The following is a 14,531-nucleotide window of genomic DNA, read 5'->3' as shown; positions in this document are numbered from 1 at the left end:
TCAGAGCATCATCATCTTTCAGGATTTGAAATAGCTCATCAGGAATTCTATCACCACTAGCTTTGTTCATAGTGATGCTTCTTAGCTAAGGCCCACTTGACTTCACATTCCCGGAAGTCTGGCTCTAGGTAAGTGATCACACCATCGTGGTTATCTGGGTCAATAAGATCTTTTTCGTACAGTTCTTCTGTGTATTCTTGCCACCTCTTCTTAATATCTTCTGCTTCTGTTAGGTCCGTCCTGTTTCTGTCCTTTATTGTATCCATCTTTGCATGAAATGTTCCCTTGGTATCTTTCTATTTTTTTGCATTGTTAAGAAGGCTTGCTGCTTGGAACTCTGCATTCAGATGGGTTTATCTTTCTCTTTCTCCTTTGCCTTTCACTGCTCTTTTCTCAGCTGTTTTTGTAAGGCCTCCTCAGACAACCAGTTTGCCTTGTTGCGTTTGTTTTTCTTGGGGGTGGTTTTGGTCACTGCTTCCTGTACAGTGGTGCAGACCTCGTCCGTAGTTCTTCAGGCGCTCTGTCTACCAGACCTAGTACCGTGAGTCTGCTTGTTACCTCCTCTGTGTAATCATAGGGGCTGAATTCAGGCCATACCAGAATGACCTAGCGGCTTTCCCTACTTTTTCAGTTTAAGTCTGAATTTTGCCATAAGGAGCTGATGATCTGAGCCACAGTCAACTCCAGGTCTTGTTTTTGCTGACTGTATAGAGCGTCTCCATTTTCATCTCTGAAGACTATAATGAATCTGATTTTGGTAATGATCCTCTGGATCCAGTTAAATTTTCATAATTTCTTAAAATTTGTATTTTTCTCTACAAGTTAGAAAAAATAATTTAAGTAAAGGACAAAAATGTTCTTAGGAGATATGACATTTCCAAAATATTTTGGGAATTTGTCCACACCTCATATTGCCAAATATAAAAATATGTGTCACCCAGTTAAACTTGGATTTCAGAGAAACAGCAAACGCATTTTAGATGCAAGTGCATCCTGTGTGATACTTGGGGTACATTTATGCTTCTTAAAACCTGTGTTTGAGACACCCTTTGAATAAAGCTCTGTGTAGAAGACAGCTATGCTAAGAATTGTGTTTGGCGTTTGTCTGAGAGTCAGCTCCCCTGGCCGGGCCGCGTCCTCCCTGGCCGGGCCGCGTCCTCCCTGGCACCTCCGCGTCCTCCCTGGCACCTCCGCGTCCCGCGTCCCGTCCGCTTTCGGACGTGCTTTTCCGCAGGGGCTTCTGCCGCCAGCCCTTCCGCTTAGGCCTGGCTCCGCCTGTGCCTTGTCCTTGCTGCCTGCCTCCCGTCCCCCACCTCTCTCTTCCCTCTCGTTCCTACAAGGCTTTCTGTGTGCACTTTCTCTGGGCTGTGCTAGTCTTCGTTGCTGCAGGGCTGTTCTCCAGCCGTGGGGGCGGGGCCTGCTCTCCGGTGGCCGCACCGCGCCTCTGGTGACGGTGGCCTCCCCTGTGCGGCGCGGGCTCTCGGGCACGCGGGCACCGGGCCTGTGGCTCCCAGAGCTAGCTTCTCCTAGCATGTGGGATCTTCCTGTTAAGGGATCAAGCCCAGGTCTGCTGCACTGGCCGGCGGAGTCTTGACCACTGAGCCTCCAGGCGAGCCTTCCTTCCTCTGGTTTTGAAAGAGGATACAGTGATGCCAGGATAGGACGCTGTGCGCTTCTCCTCTTTCCTGTCTAGAGCGTGAGAGTATGGGAGGGAGGGAACGCCTGTGCTGAGAGTGCACGCTCACTCTCACGGTGGTTTAGGGTGAGTCATGGCAGTGGTCCTCTCTGAAGAGCTGGACCATGCTTGCCACCTCCAGGACAGAAACGTCCTCGGCAGGAGAGGTTGGCCGGTCTTGAACACCAGAACGTGGAGGACAGTTTGTCTCCTGGGGTCAGGTAGCCGCAGACGTGAGCACATGACCGCTCTGCGGAGCGCCACCTCCTCAGCTGTGCGGTGCGAAAGTGTCAGGACTCGGAGGGGGTGCGGGGGGTGATGCGTGGGAGCCACAGGTGAACGGGTGCCTTTAAATAAACACATTAACTGTCAGAAGGCACGGCTTTTGTCGACAGTTGTGGGTGGTGGGTAAATTTCAGCACAGTAGCTGTTACAGCTGAATTTACTTAGAATACTAGTGTGGGTGTGCGAAAGGAGAGATGCTGTGCCACGCTCATCATGCCTAGGGATCCTGCTTCTGTCCCCACTGTTGGAAGAGCTCCTGCTGGTGTGCTCCGTGTGAACCCCGCTGAGTTTGTCCCGAACCTCAGTGAGCAGAACGTAGCTCACTGAGGTATCCTTTCTCCTGGGAGCAAAACTGAGAGACACCCAGGAGTCAGGTGTGTGAGGTCAGCGGCCGTGCCCTGCTTGTGACCAGCAGGTCGCCAGGTGGAACCGGACACTCCGTCCACTTCGACTGGGCTTAAAATCAGTCTCCCTCAAGCACTGCCTGTGTGTGGCCTAACCCCGAGCAGGCGCCGCCGCCGCTGCTGGAGGACCACAGGCTCTCGCTGCTTACCTGTGACGCGTTCCTGCTGGCTCAGAAAGGGCGTTGCCGTAGCGTCACAGTAGGCTTCAGTGTGCCGTGTGGTGGACGTCACCGCAAAATCGGCAGCGTGTGCCCACCAGCGTGAGAGCTGTGTTCGAGAGCCTGAGTGGTTTTCGCTGGTGCCGCTTTGTCTGGATGGCTGAGCTGCTCAGGTGGTACTCTTCCTCTTTCCTGGTTATGTGGTCTAGCTGGAGTCTGTGTCATGGAGGCCTGAGATAGCAACCAGGGACCCCTTCTCTCCCACTTTGGTTGAACACAGAATGACATTTCCTAATGCATTGTTCAAATTGTATTTTACTGAATTGGAAGCAGCGTGTACAGAAGCCTGGCGGACTTTCAGAAAACACGGTCAGAGTCACTACGTACATAGTGGTTGCAGGACCCACTCCTGCTCACAAAGGCCGTGGTCTTGTAAAGACCCTTGGGTCTCCCAGTTCCGTGTTGGTTTTCCCTTGTTTACTGCAAACACGTTTCTGCTCTGCGTGTCGCTTCATGTCTTTTGAAGCCCGGCAGGACTGTCAGACGCCTTTGATCGCACATCACAGGATTACCACTGTTGGTCAGTGGGCGCCGGCTGCTTCTCTAGGTAGCCAGTCGTATTCTGTTTCGGGGGGCTCACGGCAGGGTTCTGTTTATGGAGGGGCTGATGTCCCCTGAGGGGACAGCAGTGTGGTCTGGGCTGGGATAGCAGGTGGCATTGGGCAACCAGAGTGTGCGGGGAGGCTTTCTGGAGGAGGGTCGGCTGGGCTTGTGTAGAATTAGGGGGGAGCCGTAGACGAATTCCAGAGGCTTCCGTCCGGGAGATACTGAAAATGTCTCTGGAAGATGGACAAGGCGCATCTAGGACACTGCCCCCTCTCCCCACTGGCATCCTCAGATAGCGTGTTTTCAGAAGAATCAATGTGTTCTAGCCTTAGGAGAACTGCTGTGCCTGGAGGTGTCTTTCATTATAGCTCAGGTGAGCTTATGCATTTTCACGTTGTGTTTTAAAAATTACTGCCTCCCTTGCAGCTTTTAAAAAGTCAGCCCTTGCACGTTTGTGTCATTTTCTCTCTTTGTTGGTGGGTCGTTGACCGCTTTGTACATAAGCTCCCTGCTGTGGTCACGGAGCGAGACGCTCTTCCGTGAGCGGGCTTGCTGTTGGTCTGGCAGCCCCTCGGGGAGCCGTGCGCGCCTCTGCCTCCATGGTGTGCGGGCGTCCCCGGGCTGCCTGCGTGACCTGGTCCTGCCCCCTCCCCTGCCCCCAGGTCATCACCAACCTCGTGAAGATGCTGAAGTCCAGGGACACGCGGAGGAGCTTCTGCCCCCCCAATCACTGGCTGTCAGAGCAAGAGGATATCAAAGCAGATAAGGTATTGCTGGAAGATCTTCTACATATTTTTCATTAGACTTATTCTTTCAGCTTGCATCTTTTCTGAGAAGAATAAATCTTTTCAGGTTGTGTATCATGTAGTTAATAATTAGGAGTGCACTTTTGTTGCCGACTCTTAGATCGCATGATGGAGCACATAGCAACGTCACTGACTTACACGTGCGTCCTGCGATCGTTGTCAATCCTGATTTGCTTTAAGCCACAAAGTGTATTGGCGTGTAATGGTTTTTTGGGGGGAGTTGAAAAACTTTTGCTTTTATTGTATCAGTATATTTTTAGTATTAATACTTAAAAGAGATGGGACTTACCTATGACTTTCTAAAGGGATAGAGACAAATGTGAGTATTATTAAGGTCTAGATGTAAAGTAAATTCAGTAGTGTGGCCTGTTCTGAAATAATGAAAACAGCATTACCAAAGGACTCGGGGTGTTTTCATTTTTGTTTGTCAGGAAAACACATGACTGGATTCATCTCAGAATCTCGGGGCTAGGGGCAGAGAGTGACTGGGTATAGAAGAAGCGTGACTGCAGAAATGGTAAAGAAAAGAAACATCAGGAGTGTTCAGAAGCGTTGCTTTGTCCGCACGCACGCTGCATCTTTGCATTAAGCTTGTGGCACCCAGCCCTGCCCATGGCCCAGGCTGAGGAGCTGCGGCCGGTCCTGTAGCGGCGAGGGCCTCGGGCCTGTGGGCCTTTCTGACAGGGGTCAGGTGAGGGGACCCGAGAGACAGTGGGTTAGTACTTACCAGCCTTATTTGGCTACTCATCCATACAACGTGTTTCAGTCATGAATATTCGGTAACGGTAATAAACTGCTAGATTTTAAGGGTGATCTGGTTTCTTTGTAAAGCAATCATTGTGTGGTGGTTTACTGTGGCCAGATATTACATGTTGTTGATTAGAGCAAGTAGAGATGTCCCTGGAGTGTATGTAGGAAAAATAACTGCAGTGTGAAAATGTGAAAGGTGGCCCACATAGGGGAGAGTATGAGAGCGTCTCCTGGGAAGGAGCAGGCGGGACTGAGCAGTCTGTGGCCCCGCAGGTCACCCAGCTCTACGTCCCAGCGTCCAGGAACGCGTGGCGGTTCCGGCGGATGGGGAGGATTGGGCCCCTGCGGTCCACGCTGGACGGTGAGTGCCCTGCGCCCACGCACCCCATGCCCCGAGCTGGCCGAGCGTGGGCTGTGTGCTACTGCACGTGCCCTGCAGGCCGCACTGGACGGTGCGTGCCCTGCACCTGCGCGCCCCGTGCCCTGAGCTGGCCGAGCGTGGGCTGTGTGCTGCCGTGCGTGCCCTGTGGGCCACACTGGATGGTGCGTGCCCCGCGCCCGTGCGCCCCGTGCCCTGAGCTGGCCGAGCGTGGGCTGTGTGCTGCCACGCACGCCGCGGGTTCCTGGCCTGTGGCCTCTGACCTCGGTCAGCTGGGTCAGGAGTCTCATCTCTGGAAAGCGCCTCGTGACTGGGAGCCAGCCCCCTCCCGCCCCTGGCAGCCCCAGTAGTGCCCCCTGTGCCAGGGTGTCTGGGAGTGCAGCCTGGCAGAGTGCAGCCCCGCATCTGCAGGGGCAGGCGGGCTCACGGGGCGTCCTCTGGTTGCAGTAGGTCTGGAGTCCCCGCCGCTGTCCGTGTCCGAGGAGAGGCAGCTCGCCATCCTGACCCAGCTGCCCTTTGTGGTTCCGTTTGAGGAGCGGGTGAAGGTACGTTTCCAGTTGGTTCTCTGCAGATTGACTCAGCGGGTTCAGTGTGAAAAAGTAACACCAGTGGGAAGTTTTCTGAAGCCTGTGATTGAATAATGTGTTTTCTCACTAGATTGTAATAGTTGACCATGGTTTATAAAATCATAACCCAACCAAATACCTCTTGAAAGATGTTTTGTTTCTATTCACCAACTTACTTAGCAAATTTCTGAAAACGGCCTCACTTCTCTACTTACAAAACAGCTTCAAGGGGGTGTTTTTAGGCCTGCCCACTCTTCTCACAGGGTGAACATTTAACACTATTGACATTTCTTCATTAAACCACACACATTAACACAACATTGTGAATCAAATATACTCCAGTAAAAAGTAAAAAAAGAAACCTCACACACGCTTGCACACTCATACGCACATGGTGTTACATAACTCCTGAGCGCCCTCTACTGGACTTTTAGCATAAAACCAGCTACCGGGGTTTTCTCACCCTGGGGATCGCCCTACCGATACCAGCATCAATGTACCGCTTCTCACAGCTGCTCTTCTTCCTGCTCCACCTGGAGTTGTATAGAAGTCTCCAGAAGGAAGTACCGAAAATGTGCCATAGCATGGGATTTTAAAAGTTTGTTGTGAAGTGGGGGAAAAGAGCAGTATTACATAAATACTGCACATTTATTGATAAGGCATAACATCAGTATTTGGTATCTTGGCCTTTAAAACTCGTCTCAGAATTTATGCAGATAACAAACTTAAGGTTTATGTAACAATTTCTTCTTTTGGTTGCTTGTGTTTATAACAAAATGTTGTTTTCAAGTAACCTTATAATTTCTCCTTTGTTAGATCTTTCAGAGATTGATTTATGCAGATAAGCAAGAAGTTCAAGGAGATGGTCCATTTCTGGATGGAATTAATGTCACAATAAGAAGAAATTATATTTATGAAGATGCTTATGACAAACTTTCCCCTGAAAATGGTACATATCATTCTCTCTGTATGTGTTCATATGACAGGGGGAGGCTGGGGGGGTTATAGGAAAGGGTGATCATTACAAAAATTAGTGTTGATCATCTTATTCTGTGATGACTGTTTAAAACAAATGTACGTCAGATTTGGGGGAATGTATGTCTGTTATCAAATAATGATTCTAATATTGGCAAATACTTATTGCCACAGAAACCTTTCAGATGTTGCTTTTGTTTTTTTAAGATAAGAAACTCTTCCTGTCCCCAAATATCTGTCTTTAAAATTTAGCTGACAAGCTCTAATTATAAAAATGTTGGTGGAGAGCCATATACAGACTGTATTTCGTTTATAACAGTCTATGTGAATATCGTAAAATGTAAGCCGAGTTAAATATACTAAAGTAAACACCACTGCAATCCCAATTTCTTGATAGAAAGGTAAGAGTGCTTCCGTGACACTTCTGTGAGAGGAGAGAATTGCATGGTAACGCTGATTTGGACAGCACTCGGGTGAACGGCACATTTTTGTCTTATGTTAATCTTTGGCACTCAGTGTTAACAGGTTTAGTGTTACTAATTTATTTATTAATAGTTTTATCTTCAGAATTTGGTGTCCATGCTATCACATGAAATCAGTGTTACATCAGTACAGGTGATGGGAGCTTGTCAGCTGTGGGATAGCAATTGCCTGTTCTTTTAGGGCAGCAATTTAAATTTCTTCCAGAAAAGCAGAGCCTCTCATTTTGAATACTTTCTCTCTTCTCAGATAAAGAGCTATTTTTGTCATTTTGTAGGAGCAGCAGAGGAAGGCTGGCTTCACTTGTTCCCTTACTCTGTTCTCGATTTTGTGTGCCGAATTTTTGTTCTACACGTAACTTAGTTCTGTTATGTATGCCGTAGCCCTCTAACGTCCAGCACCGCACACTGAGGCGGACTCTGAGCTGCAGTCTGACCGCAGACTGAGTGCCCCACTCTGTGGGTCACTCTCGCCTGGGATGCCATGCTTTCAGAGCTTTCTGTATGAGCGAGGCAGAGATCAGCTGCTCTGATCCCTAGCGTAGGTGCTTTGGGGAGGAAGCGAGAGCTCACGCTCTGGGCCCTGCGGCTCCTTGGAGACGAGCCCCAGCCGCAGTCGTGCCGTGCCGTGTGTCACTGTGTTGGCAGTCCTCTGTCTGTGTGTCCCGCTTCACTGAGGGCCTCGTGGTCTAAGCCAGGGTCCCCACAGCTAGCGCTCAGTAGATGTTTGTTGAACTTGTGTTTGAAAACAAGGAAAATGAGCCGTAACAGGGTGTCAAATCGGCCACGGTTGGCAGGGTGTTCAGGGAGGAGCCGAGGTGTGCTTGATGCTTGGAGGCTTCCTGAGACTGAGGACACGAGGCAGGACTTGGGAACCAGGAGCCCAGTGCCGCGTGAGGGGCCGCAGGGGAGGGCGTGGCTGTCCACGGCAGACCCGCTTCTGTGCTGGTGAACCGGGGCTTCCGTCAGGGGCTCGAATATCTCTGAGCTCTTCAGCCAAAATGAGAACGTGTGCTTAGCAACAGTTTTCAGTTAACTCTAAAACTGTTTCATGGAGAGTACGCTGTTCCTGCTCAATGACACAAGCCCCAGATTCCTAATGACTCCTTAAGCTTGAGAATTACTCAGAAGTTGGCCACATGCCAGCTCTTCAGCTGTGCTTGCTGATAGTCTCACCGAGTCTAAAGAATTTGGAAAAATCATATAATATCTGTATTACAGTGCTTTAAATCTTTAAAGTGTTCTTTAAGTCTGACCCTTATTGATTAAGAAGTTTTAAACAATATATTAAAATTGTTTGATACTTTGCTATGCAGATTGTGAAATTAAATATCATCTCAGTATGTTTAGTTTACTTACGGAAAATTGGTTTGAAGTGCTTTGTTGCCTAGTCATTTACATGTAACCAATTAGTATGATTTTTCCATATATCATTTAGTCACGGAAGCAAATAATGGCCGTTCGTTATGGGCTCTCGTATCTCATATCGTCTCAGAACAGTCTTATGAATTGTGGGTTTCGCCTCCTTTGACACGCGAGCTGATGTGGTGGAGCTCAGAGCAGCTGTGTGGTCTCTTTTGCAGTTGGGAGCTCAGCGAGCAGGGTGACATGTGCATTTCTCTGTGTGGACTGTGGGCGGGAGTGCGCCTGCCCTTGGAGCTCGTGGCTCTGAGAGGGGAGCTGGCGCCCCCCACCACGGCACGCTCAGTGTGGCCCACTGTGCAGGGCGGCGGCTGGAGCCGTGCTGGGCTCCGCTCAGTTCCTGAGAGCGCGCTCCTGCTCCTGCGTGCTGGTTTTGTTTTGTTTAATGGGCAAGATTTGTTACCTTGTTCTTCTGAAGAAGAAATGATAACGGTAAAATCAAAATCCGGTTGACCCTTGAACAATGCAGGTTTGAACTGTGCAGGTCCACTTGGGCAAATTTTTCTTTTCAAGAAATACATTGGCAAACTTTTTGGAAGTGAAGTGAAGTCGCTCAGTCGTGTCGGACTCTTTGCGACCACGTGGGCTGTAGCCTACCAGGCTCCTCTGTCCATGGGATTTTCCAGGCAATAGTCCTGGAGTGGATTGCCATTTCCTTCTCCAGGAACTTTTTGGAGATTTGTGACAATTTCAAAACACTGGCAGGTGAACTACTCAACCTAGAATACTGCAGAAGTTAAGAAAAATTTGTCACGAATGCATGAGACATATGTAGAGGCTAGTCTGTTTTATCACTTATTGCCAAAAATATGCACAAAATCTATTATAAAAAGTTAAAATGTATCAAAACTTACGGAGACACTCAGAGGACATGTGTGGGGCCCGCAGCTGGGAGGGATGGAAACAGGCGCGTGGTTGCAGGGGAGCCGGAGCCGTGGGAGCCGCCTGTCTGCAGGGTCAGTATACCCCCTCGACCAGGGCCGCCTCTGCTTGCTGCTGCCTGAGCCCCGCCTCCGCCTGATCACGCCCCGTGCCAAACAGAGGCCAGTGGAAAGCGCCCACTTGCGCGTCCCTGTGTCTCCCTCGTGGCTGGCGCAGCCCCGCAAGCCCCACGGAGTGCTGCTCATGGCGCCGGGCGCGCTCCCAGGGCGCAGGGAAGAGGCAGGACGCTCCTGGGAGATGTCCAGATGTCTGGTCTGTGTCCGCAGCTGTGGGCACCACCCCTGCAAGGCAGAGAACCCAAAGTGAGGACCACTGTCAGGGAAAGGGAGGCGAAGGAAAGGTTTGTGGAGCTGTGGCGGCAGCTACACGCAGGCAGGAGAGCCTTGCGTGTCTTGTGGCACCCCATTTTTGTCTTGGATTGAAGGCGTGTTCAGGATTGTCATAAGAAAGGCGTTCCTACAGACATGATCTGAGACAGAGTGAAGTCCACATGCACAATAACGTTTTTTCTTCTACGCCTGCTTTTACTGATTGTTTAATTTCCGGTGACATTCATGTAATTAAAAATTACTAAGCGATTGTGATTTTTATTTTCATAATATTTTAAGTTTACATATTTATACAAAATTCAGATACATTTTCAGTTAATTTCCTTTTTCTGAAAAATTTTCCAGCTCAAAGTATATCCATATGTTCTGTTAAAGCTTTACATTTACCTGGGTTTAGTCGCTCAGTCGTGCCCAACTCTTGTGACCCTGTGGACTGCAGCCCGCCAGGCTCCTCTGTCCATGGGATTCTCCAGGCAGGAGTACTGCAGTGGGTTCCATTTCCTTCTGCACCACTTATCTTACATACCTTAAGATTTACTTTCTCTTATTAGTTGTAAAGAAAAAAAATCACTTAGTAACCATGTTGCTTTAAAAATTGTCAAGCGTTTTCAAGAGAGTCTTAAAATTGTGAAGAGAACCCTAAAATTTGTTTCCAGTTTGTTCAAAATGGCATGTTATGTTGCTATTTCATACCTTATATGACAGCCTGCAGGAAAAGGAAGGTGGCAGAGCCAAAACGGAAAGCAGCGTAGAAAGCAGTCTGGCTTAAAAGGTGCCGTGAGGACAGGAGAGGCAGTGCCTGGCCCCCACGGGCAGCAGGGCGCTCCCCGCGCCATCGGGACGGTCACTGAGGAGAAGGGACAGCTGCCTGAACAGGGCTCCAGCCAGACAGCAATGCGTGTTCTGGGAAAGACTGCCACAAAGGACAGTTACTAAAAGGAGGGCACGTGAGCAGCAGTGTTGGAGCAGGTCCTGTGCGCAGGCGCTCGCTCACCCCCAGCAGTCCATCCTTTGGTGGGACGGTGCGAGGGCCAGGACCCGAGAGCCCTTTTTCTGGATTGTTCTGTCAACGCCTGGTCCTTACCGTCAGTAAGCACCTGGTGGTTCAGAATGGCCTTCACGGGGGTTCTGACCTCGGGCGGTGCCCGTGGCCACCAGACCCCGTGAAAGTACAGGAGGGTCTGCTGGCTCCCAGAGCTCGTCTCTAACGGAACCTGTAGGTCGGGGCCGCGGGGACCTTCCAGACTCTGTACACAACGGTTCTCCCAAGGAAAGGCCCGTCAGCAATGTGTCAGAGAACCCGGCAAAGAGAGCATCACGTGAGCTTGGGGGGACCACATCCTTGGAGATGCCATCCTTGCTGGAGAGAGAGCCAAGAACGCACCCGAGCCGGGGCAACACGTTCCTGCTGGGGAGGCGTCCGGATGCGGCATGTGACTTCACAGGACTTCCGTCTGAGCCGGTCGGGGAAGGCATGGGCGGGGGTGGGGGACGGGGGGCGGCTGGTGATAGGCACGGGGGCCTCGGAGCAGGCCCCGGGCAGCCAGAGGACTCTACGTGAGGGGAGCTACTGGGCGACGACTGCCTCCGACCCAGGCCTGATGATGAGGAAGAGACGCCAGAGAGGCAGCGGAGCGGGAGACGCACGCAGAGCCCCAGGCAGGGCCTTCTGCTCGTCGAGGACGGCTTCTGACTTGTGTCACACCCTGGGTCTTCCGGGATACGGGCGCGAAGACTACAGCGAACAGTGGGAGCGGGGTCACCGCTGTACAGACAGGTTCAGAGAAGAGCAGAAACGTCGGGGCAGAAGCTGTGGTGTGTCTCCATCAAGTTAGGCCAAATGGGCCTGCCCCTCCTGTCCCCTCCACCACCTGCCTCTGCCACCCTGTGCAGCAAGACCACCCCTCTTCCTGCTCCCTCCCCAGCCCCACCCAGCCTAATGAGCCTGAAGACGGGAGGGGACAGGCTTCTGTAGTGACCCACTTCCACTTCATGGTAAAGAATCGTCGCACCGCCCAGTAACACGTTAGGTGCTGTATATGTGAGCGCCTTCCTGTTAAAGCCCGGTGTCTGTATAAGAGACTGCAGTGCCTTCATCTTCGTCCTCGTCACCCGAGTGTTGACCCTGCAGACCGTCCTGGTCAGGACTTGCAGGGAAGTGGACAGCCTGTGTTTTCAGAGGCCTAGAGTGAGGGATGCTGACCGTAATAGTACCGTGTCAGCTTTCTTCCTGCTTTGACTTGGCCTTCAAAGAGCTGTATTACCAAGCACTCTGCCTCTCTCTCTCTCATGATTGAGGAAACTGCTAATCACCTTTTCATCACAGGTAAGGGGTTTCTGAAACAGGGAACCGTGGTGCCAGCCCTGAACGGTGAGCAGCACTGGAACAGTGTGCGCTGTGAGCACTCCTCTGCGCTCGCTCCTTAGCGCACCGGCAGGACGGCTGCAGAGCGTCTTCCCGGTGCTGCTTCATCGGTGCCTGAGCCACTGTGCCCCTGAACAGATAGGCGTTCCTTTTCCACGTCGCTCAGTCCCTAAGTCGTTTCTGGCTGTTTGTGACCCCATGGACTGCAGCACGCCAGGCTTCCCTGTCCCTCACCATCTCCTAGAGTTTGCTCTTCCCTGGTGGCTCAGATGATAAAGAATCTGCCTGCAGTGGCTTTTTACCCAGGGTTTGATGCCTGGGTCGGGACAATCCCCTGGAGGAGGGCAGCCCACTCCAGTACTTGCCTGGAGAATTCCGTGGACGAGGAGCCTAGAATGCTACAGTCCGTAGGGTCGCAAAGAGGTGGACACAACTGAGCAGCTAACGCTTCCTCCCGTTTGCGTGTTGTTTGATGTCAGGTGTTGGTGACACGCACAGCATCTGCGGTGCTGTGTGTCGTGTAGACGGTGTTGTCGCAGGTGCTGACAGCTGGTGGTGGCTCTTAAAAGCAGATGATGTGCACTGGAGCTGGCAGTGAGTGAGCACAGTGCTGTGAATGTCTTCTCTCTTGCTTTCGACTTTTGTAATAATGTTTTCCTTTTCTCGCCTACTTCACCGTGAGAGTACATTATGTAGCTTGTATACCATATGAAAGGTACTAATTGACTGTTCGTGTTATCAGTGAGAGAGGCGCAGTTACACCTGGATTCTCAACTATGTGGACCCCGACTCCTGCTGAATTGTTCAAGGGTCAGTTTACTCAGGGCCCCCCTCCCAGTCTTACCCCCGTGAGTGGGTGCTTTCAATTTGTCTTTTGAATCCAGTGCCAAGAAGACTAGATTTGATTCTAAAAATACTGTGTTGCTGTGTCTTGTTGTTTACAGAAGTCAGATTTGGGGAGCCACAGGCTCTCAGCTCTCGCCAGAACTGAGAGGCAGCTTCTGTGAAGTCTCTGAGACAGACCCCTCCTCCCCTGCCTGGAGCGTCAGTGCCAGCAGTTAACGGGTGTGCCTTGGTTGGGCGTTTCCCAGTTACACAACGTTTGCTTACACTTAGAACTTGCAGAATATGACGCTGCTAACTGCTGACATTGAGCTTGAGAAGTATTGTATGTGCTGAATGCTCACAGTTCGTCCTTAAGGCTGCACATGGGAGGTAGATGTGGAGGCTGTGTTGCACCCACAGTCACCTGCTTGGAATTCTCTCTGAGGATGACTGTGTCTGGTAATTGATCAAAACAGATGCAGATAGCATGTCTGTGGAATCGAGTCACCAGCGAACAGCCCCTCATTTAAGTGTAGCTAGGTGTCAAACAGTGTGCGTTAAGCTGCAGCCCTGCCCTGGCCCTGTGTGCTGTGTGCCCTTGGATGAGTAGTTCTCTGTCCCTGTCCTTGGCTTTGTCACAAGGGAATGGGCTGTTCTTAGCGGGAGACGGTTGGGGCACTGGGAGCGGTTCCTGTGTGTGTGTGGTTCCTGGCGTGGGTTCCTGCCCGGGGTAGGAATCAGGTGGCTGTGCGCTCGCCAGGCGCAGCATTTGTCCTCCCTGGTGGGGTGGGCGGCCCTCCGCGCAGGCGCGGTCAGGGCGCACAGACTCACACGGCAGGTTCTGGGACCTTAACGCTGGCACTTGCCCATGGCGTGGTGGGGTTCGGTGGAACCTGCGCTGGCAAAGCCCGTCTCCAGGCTGTTTCCTGGAGGCCCCCTGGTGCCTTGAGGTGCTTCGGGCCGGACCTGTGTGAGCGACTGCACACTGCCTTGGCGGTGGCTGCGGAGCAGACCTGCGGCCGGGCCCCGCGCCCTCCCCTTCCATGCTGGGTGCCTGAAGGGCGCAGCGGGAAGCGAGGCAGGACGCGCCTTACAGGGTCAGACACCCACCTGCTCCGGGACTGAGCCGGGCAAAGGGCCTTTATGACGTGCGGAGCGGTCTTTCGTGGCCTGTGTCCTGAAGCCCGTAGTGGAAACTGTTGCACTCGCTGCGAGTCTGGGGCCTGGAGTCCTCCTTCTGTGCGCTGCCCTCACGAGGACCGCCCTCACGAGGGCCGTGTGCAGGTGTGTCTCGCGTGTCAGGCAGGCTTCAGCTTCTCGGGGTTTTTTAAAAATTTAGTCTTGTGGCACATTATATAACCAGAATTTTCCCCGTTCTTCAGCCAAATATTGTCTTAAGTGATGGTGCAGCCTCTGGCGTCCTGACTCTCATGCCATTCACTTCTTTCAGAATGTCTGTGTGACGTTAGCGTCGGGGACTTCTTTGTTTGTGTGTCTCTTTGCCTTCCTTGGTGACTTTGTGTGCCCGTATTATCCTTAGGTCCTAACTCTGCCTGCTCCCCTCT

The 14,531-nt window shown here is 51.6% G+C and overlaps 1 protein-coding gene across 3 annotated transcripts in view; it reads left to right on the top strand.

Moving 5' to 3' along the window:
- Nucleotides 1-14,531, top strand: part of UBE3C (ubiquitin protein ligase E3C) — a 113,433-nt gene that overhangs the window by 64,212 nt on the left and 34,690 nt on the right. For 2 of the 3 annotated variants that reach the window (XM_018046641.1, XM_018046639.1), the window contains exons 14-17: nt 3,791-3,895; nt 4,958-5,045; nt 5,511-5,608; nt 6,446-6,578. In XM_018046641.1, coding sequence (XP_017902130.1) covers nt 3,791-3,895; nt 4,958-5,045; nt 5,511-5,608; nt 6,446-6,578 — 424 coding nt within the window. The remainder of the gene's footprint in view (nt 1-3,790; nt 3,896-4,957; nt 5,046-5,510; nt 5,609-6,445; nt 6,579-14,531) is intronic. The other variant, XM_018046640.1, reaches the window with a different exon arrangement.

The sequence above is a fragment of the Capra hircus genome, chromosome 4 (genome assembly GCF_001704415.2).
Source record: "Capra hircus breed San Clemente chromosome 4, ASM170441v1, whole genome shotgun sequence".
NCBI classification, from domain to species: Eukaryota; Metazoa; Chordata; class Mammalia; order Artiodactyla; family Bovidae; genus Capra; species Capra hircus.
This window is presented reverse-complemented; position numbering and strand designations above follow the sequence as displayed.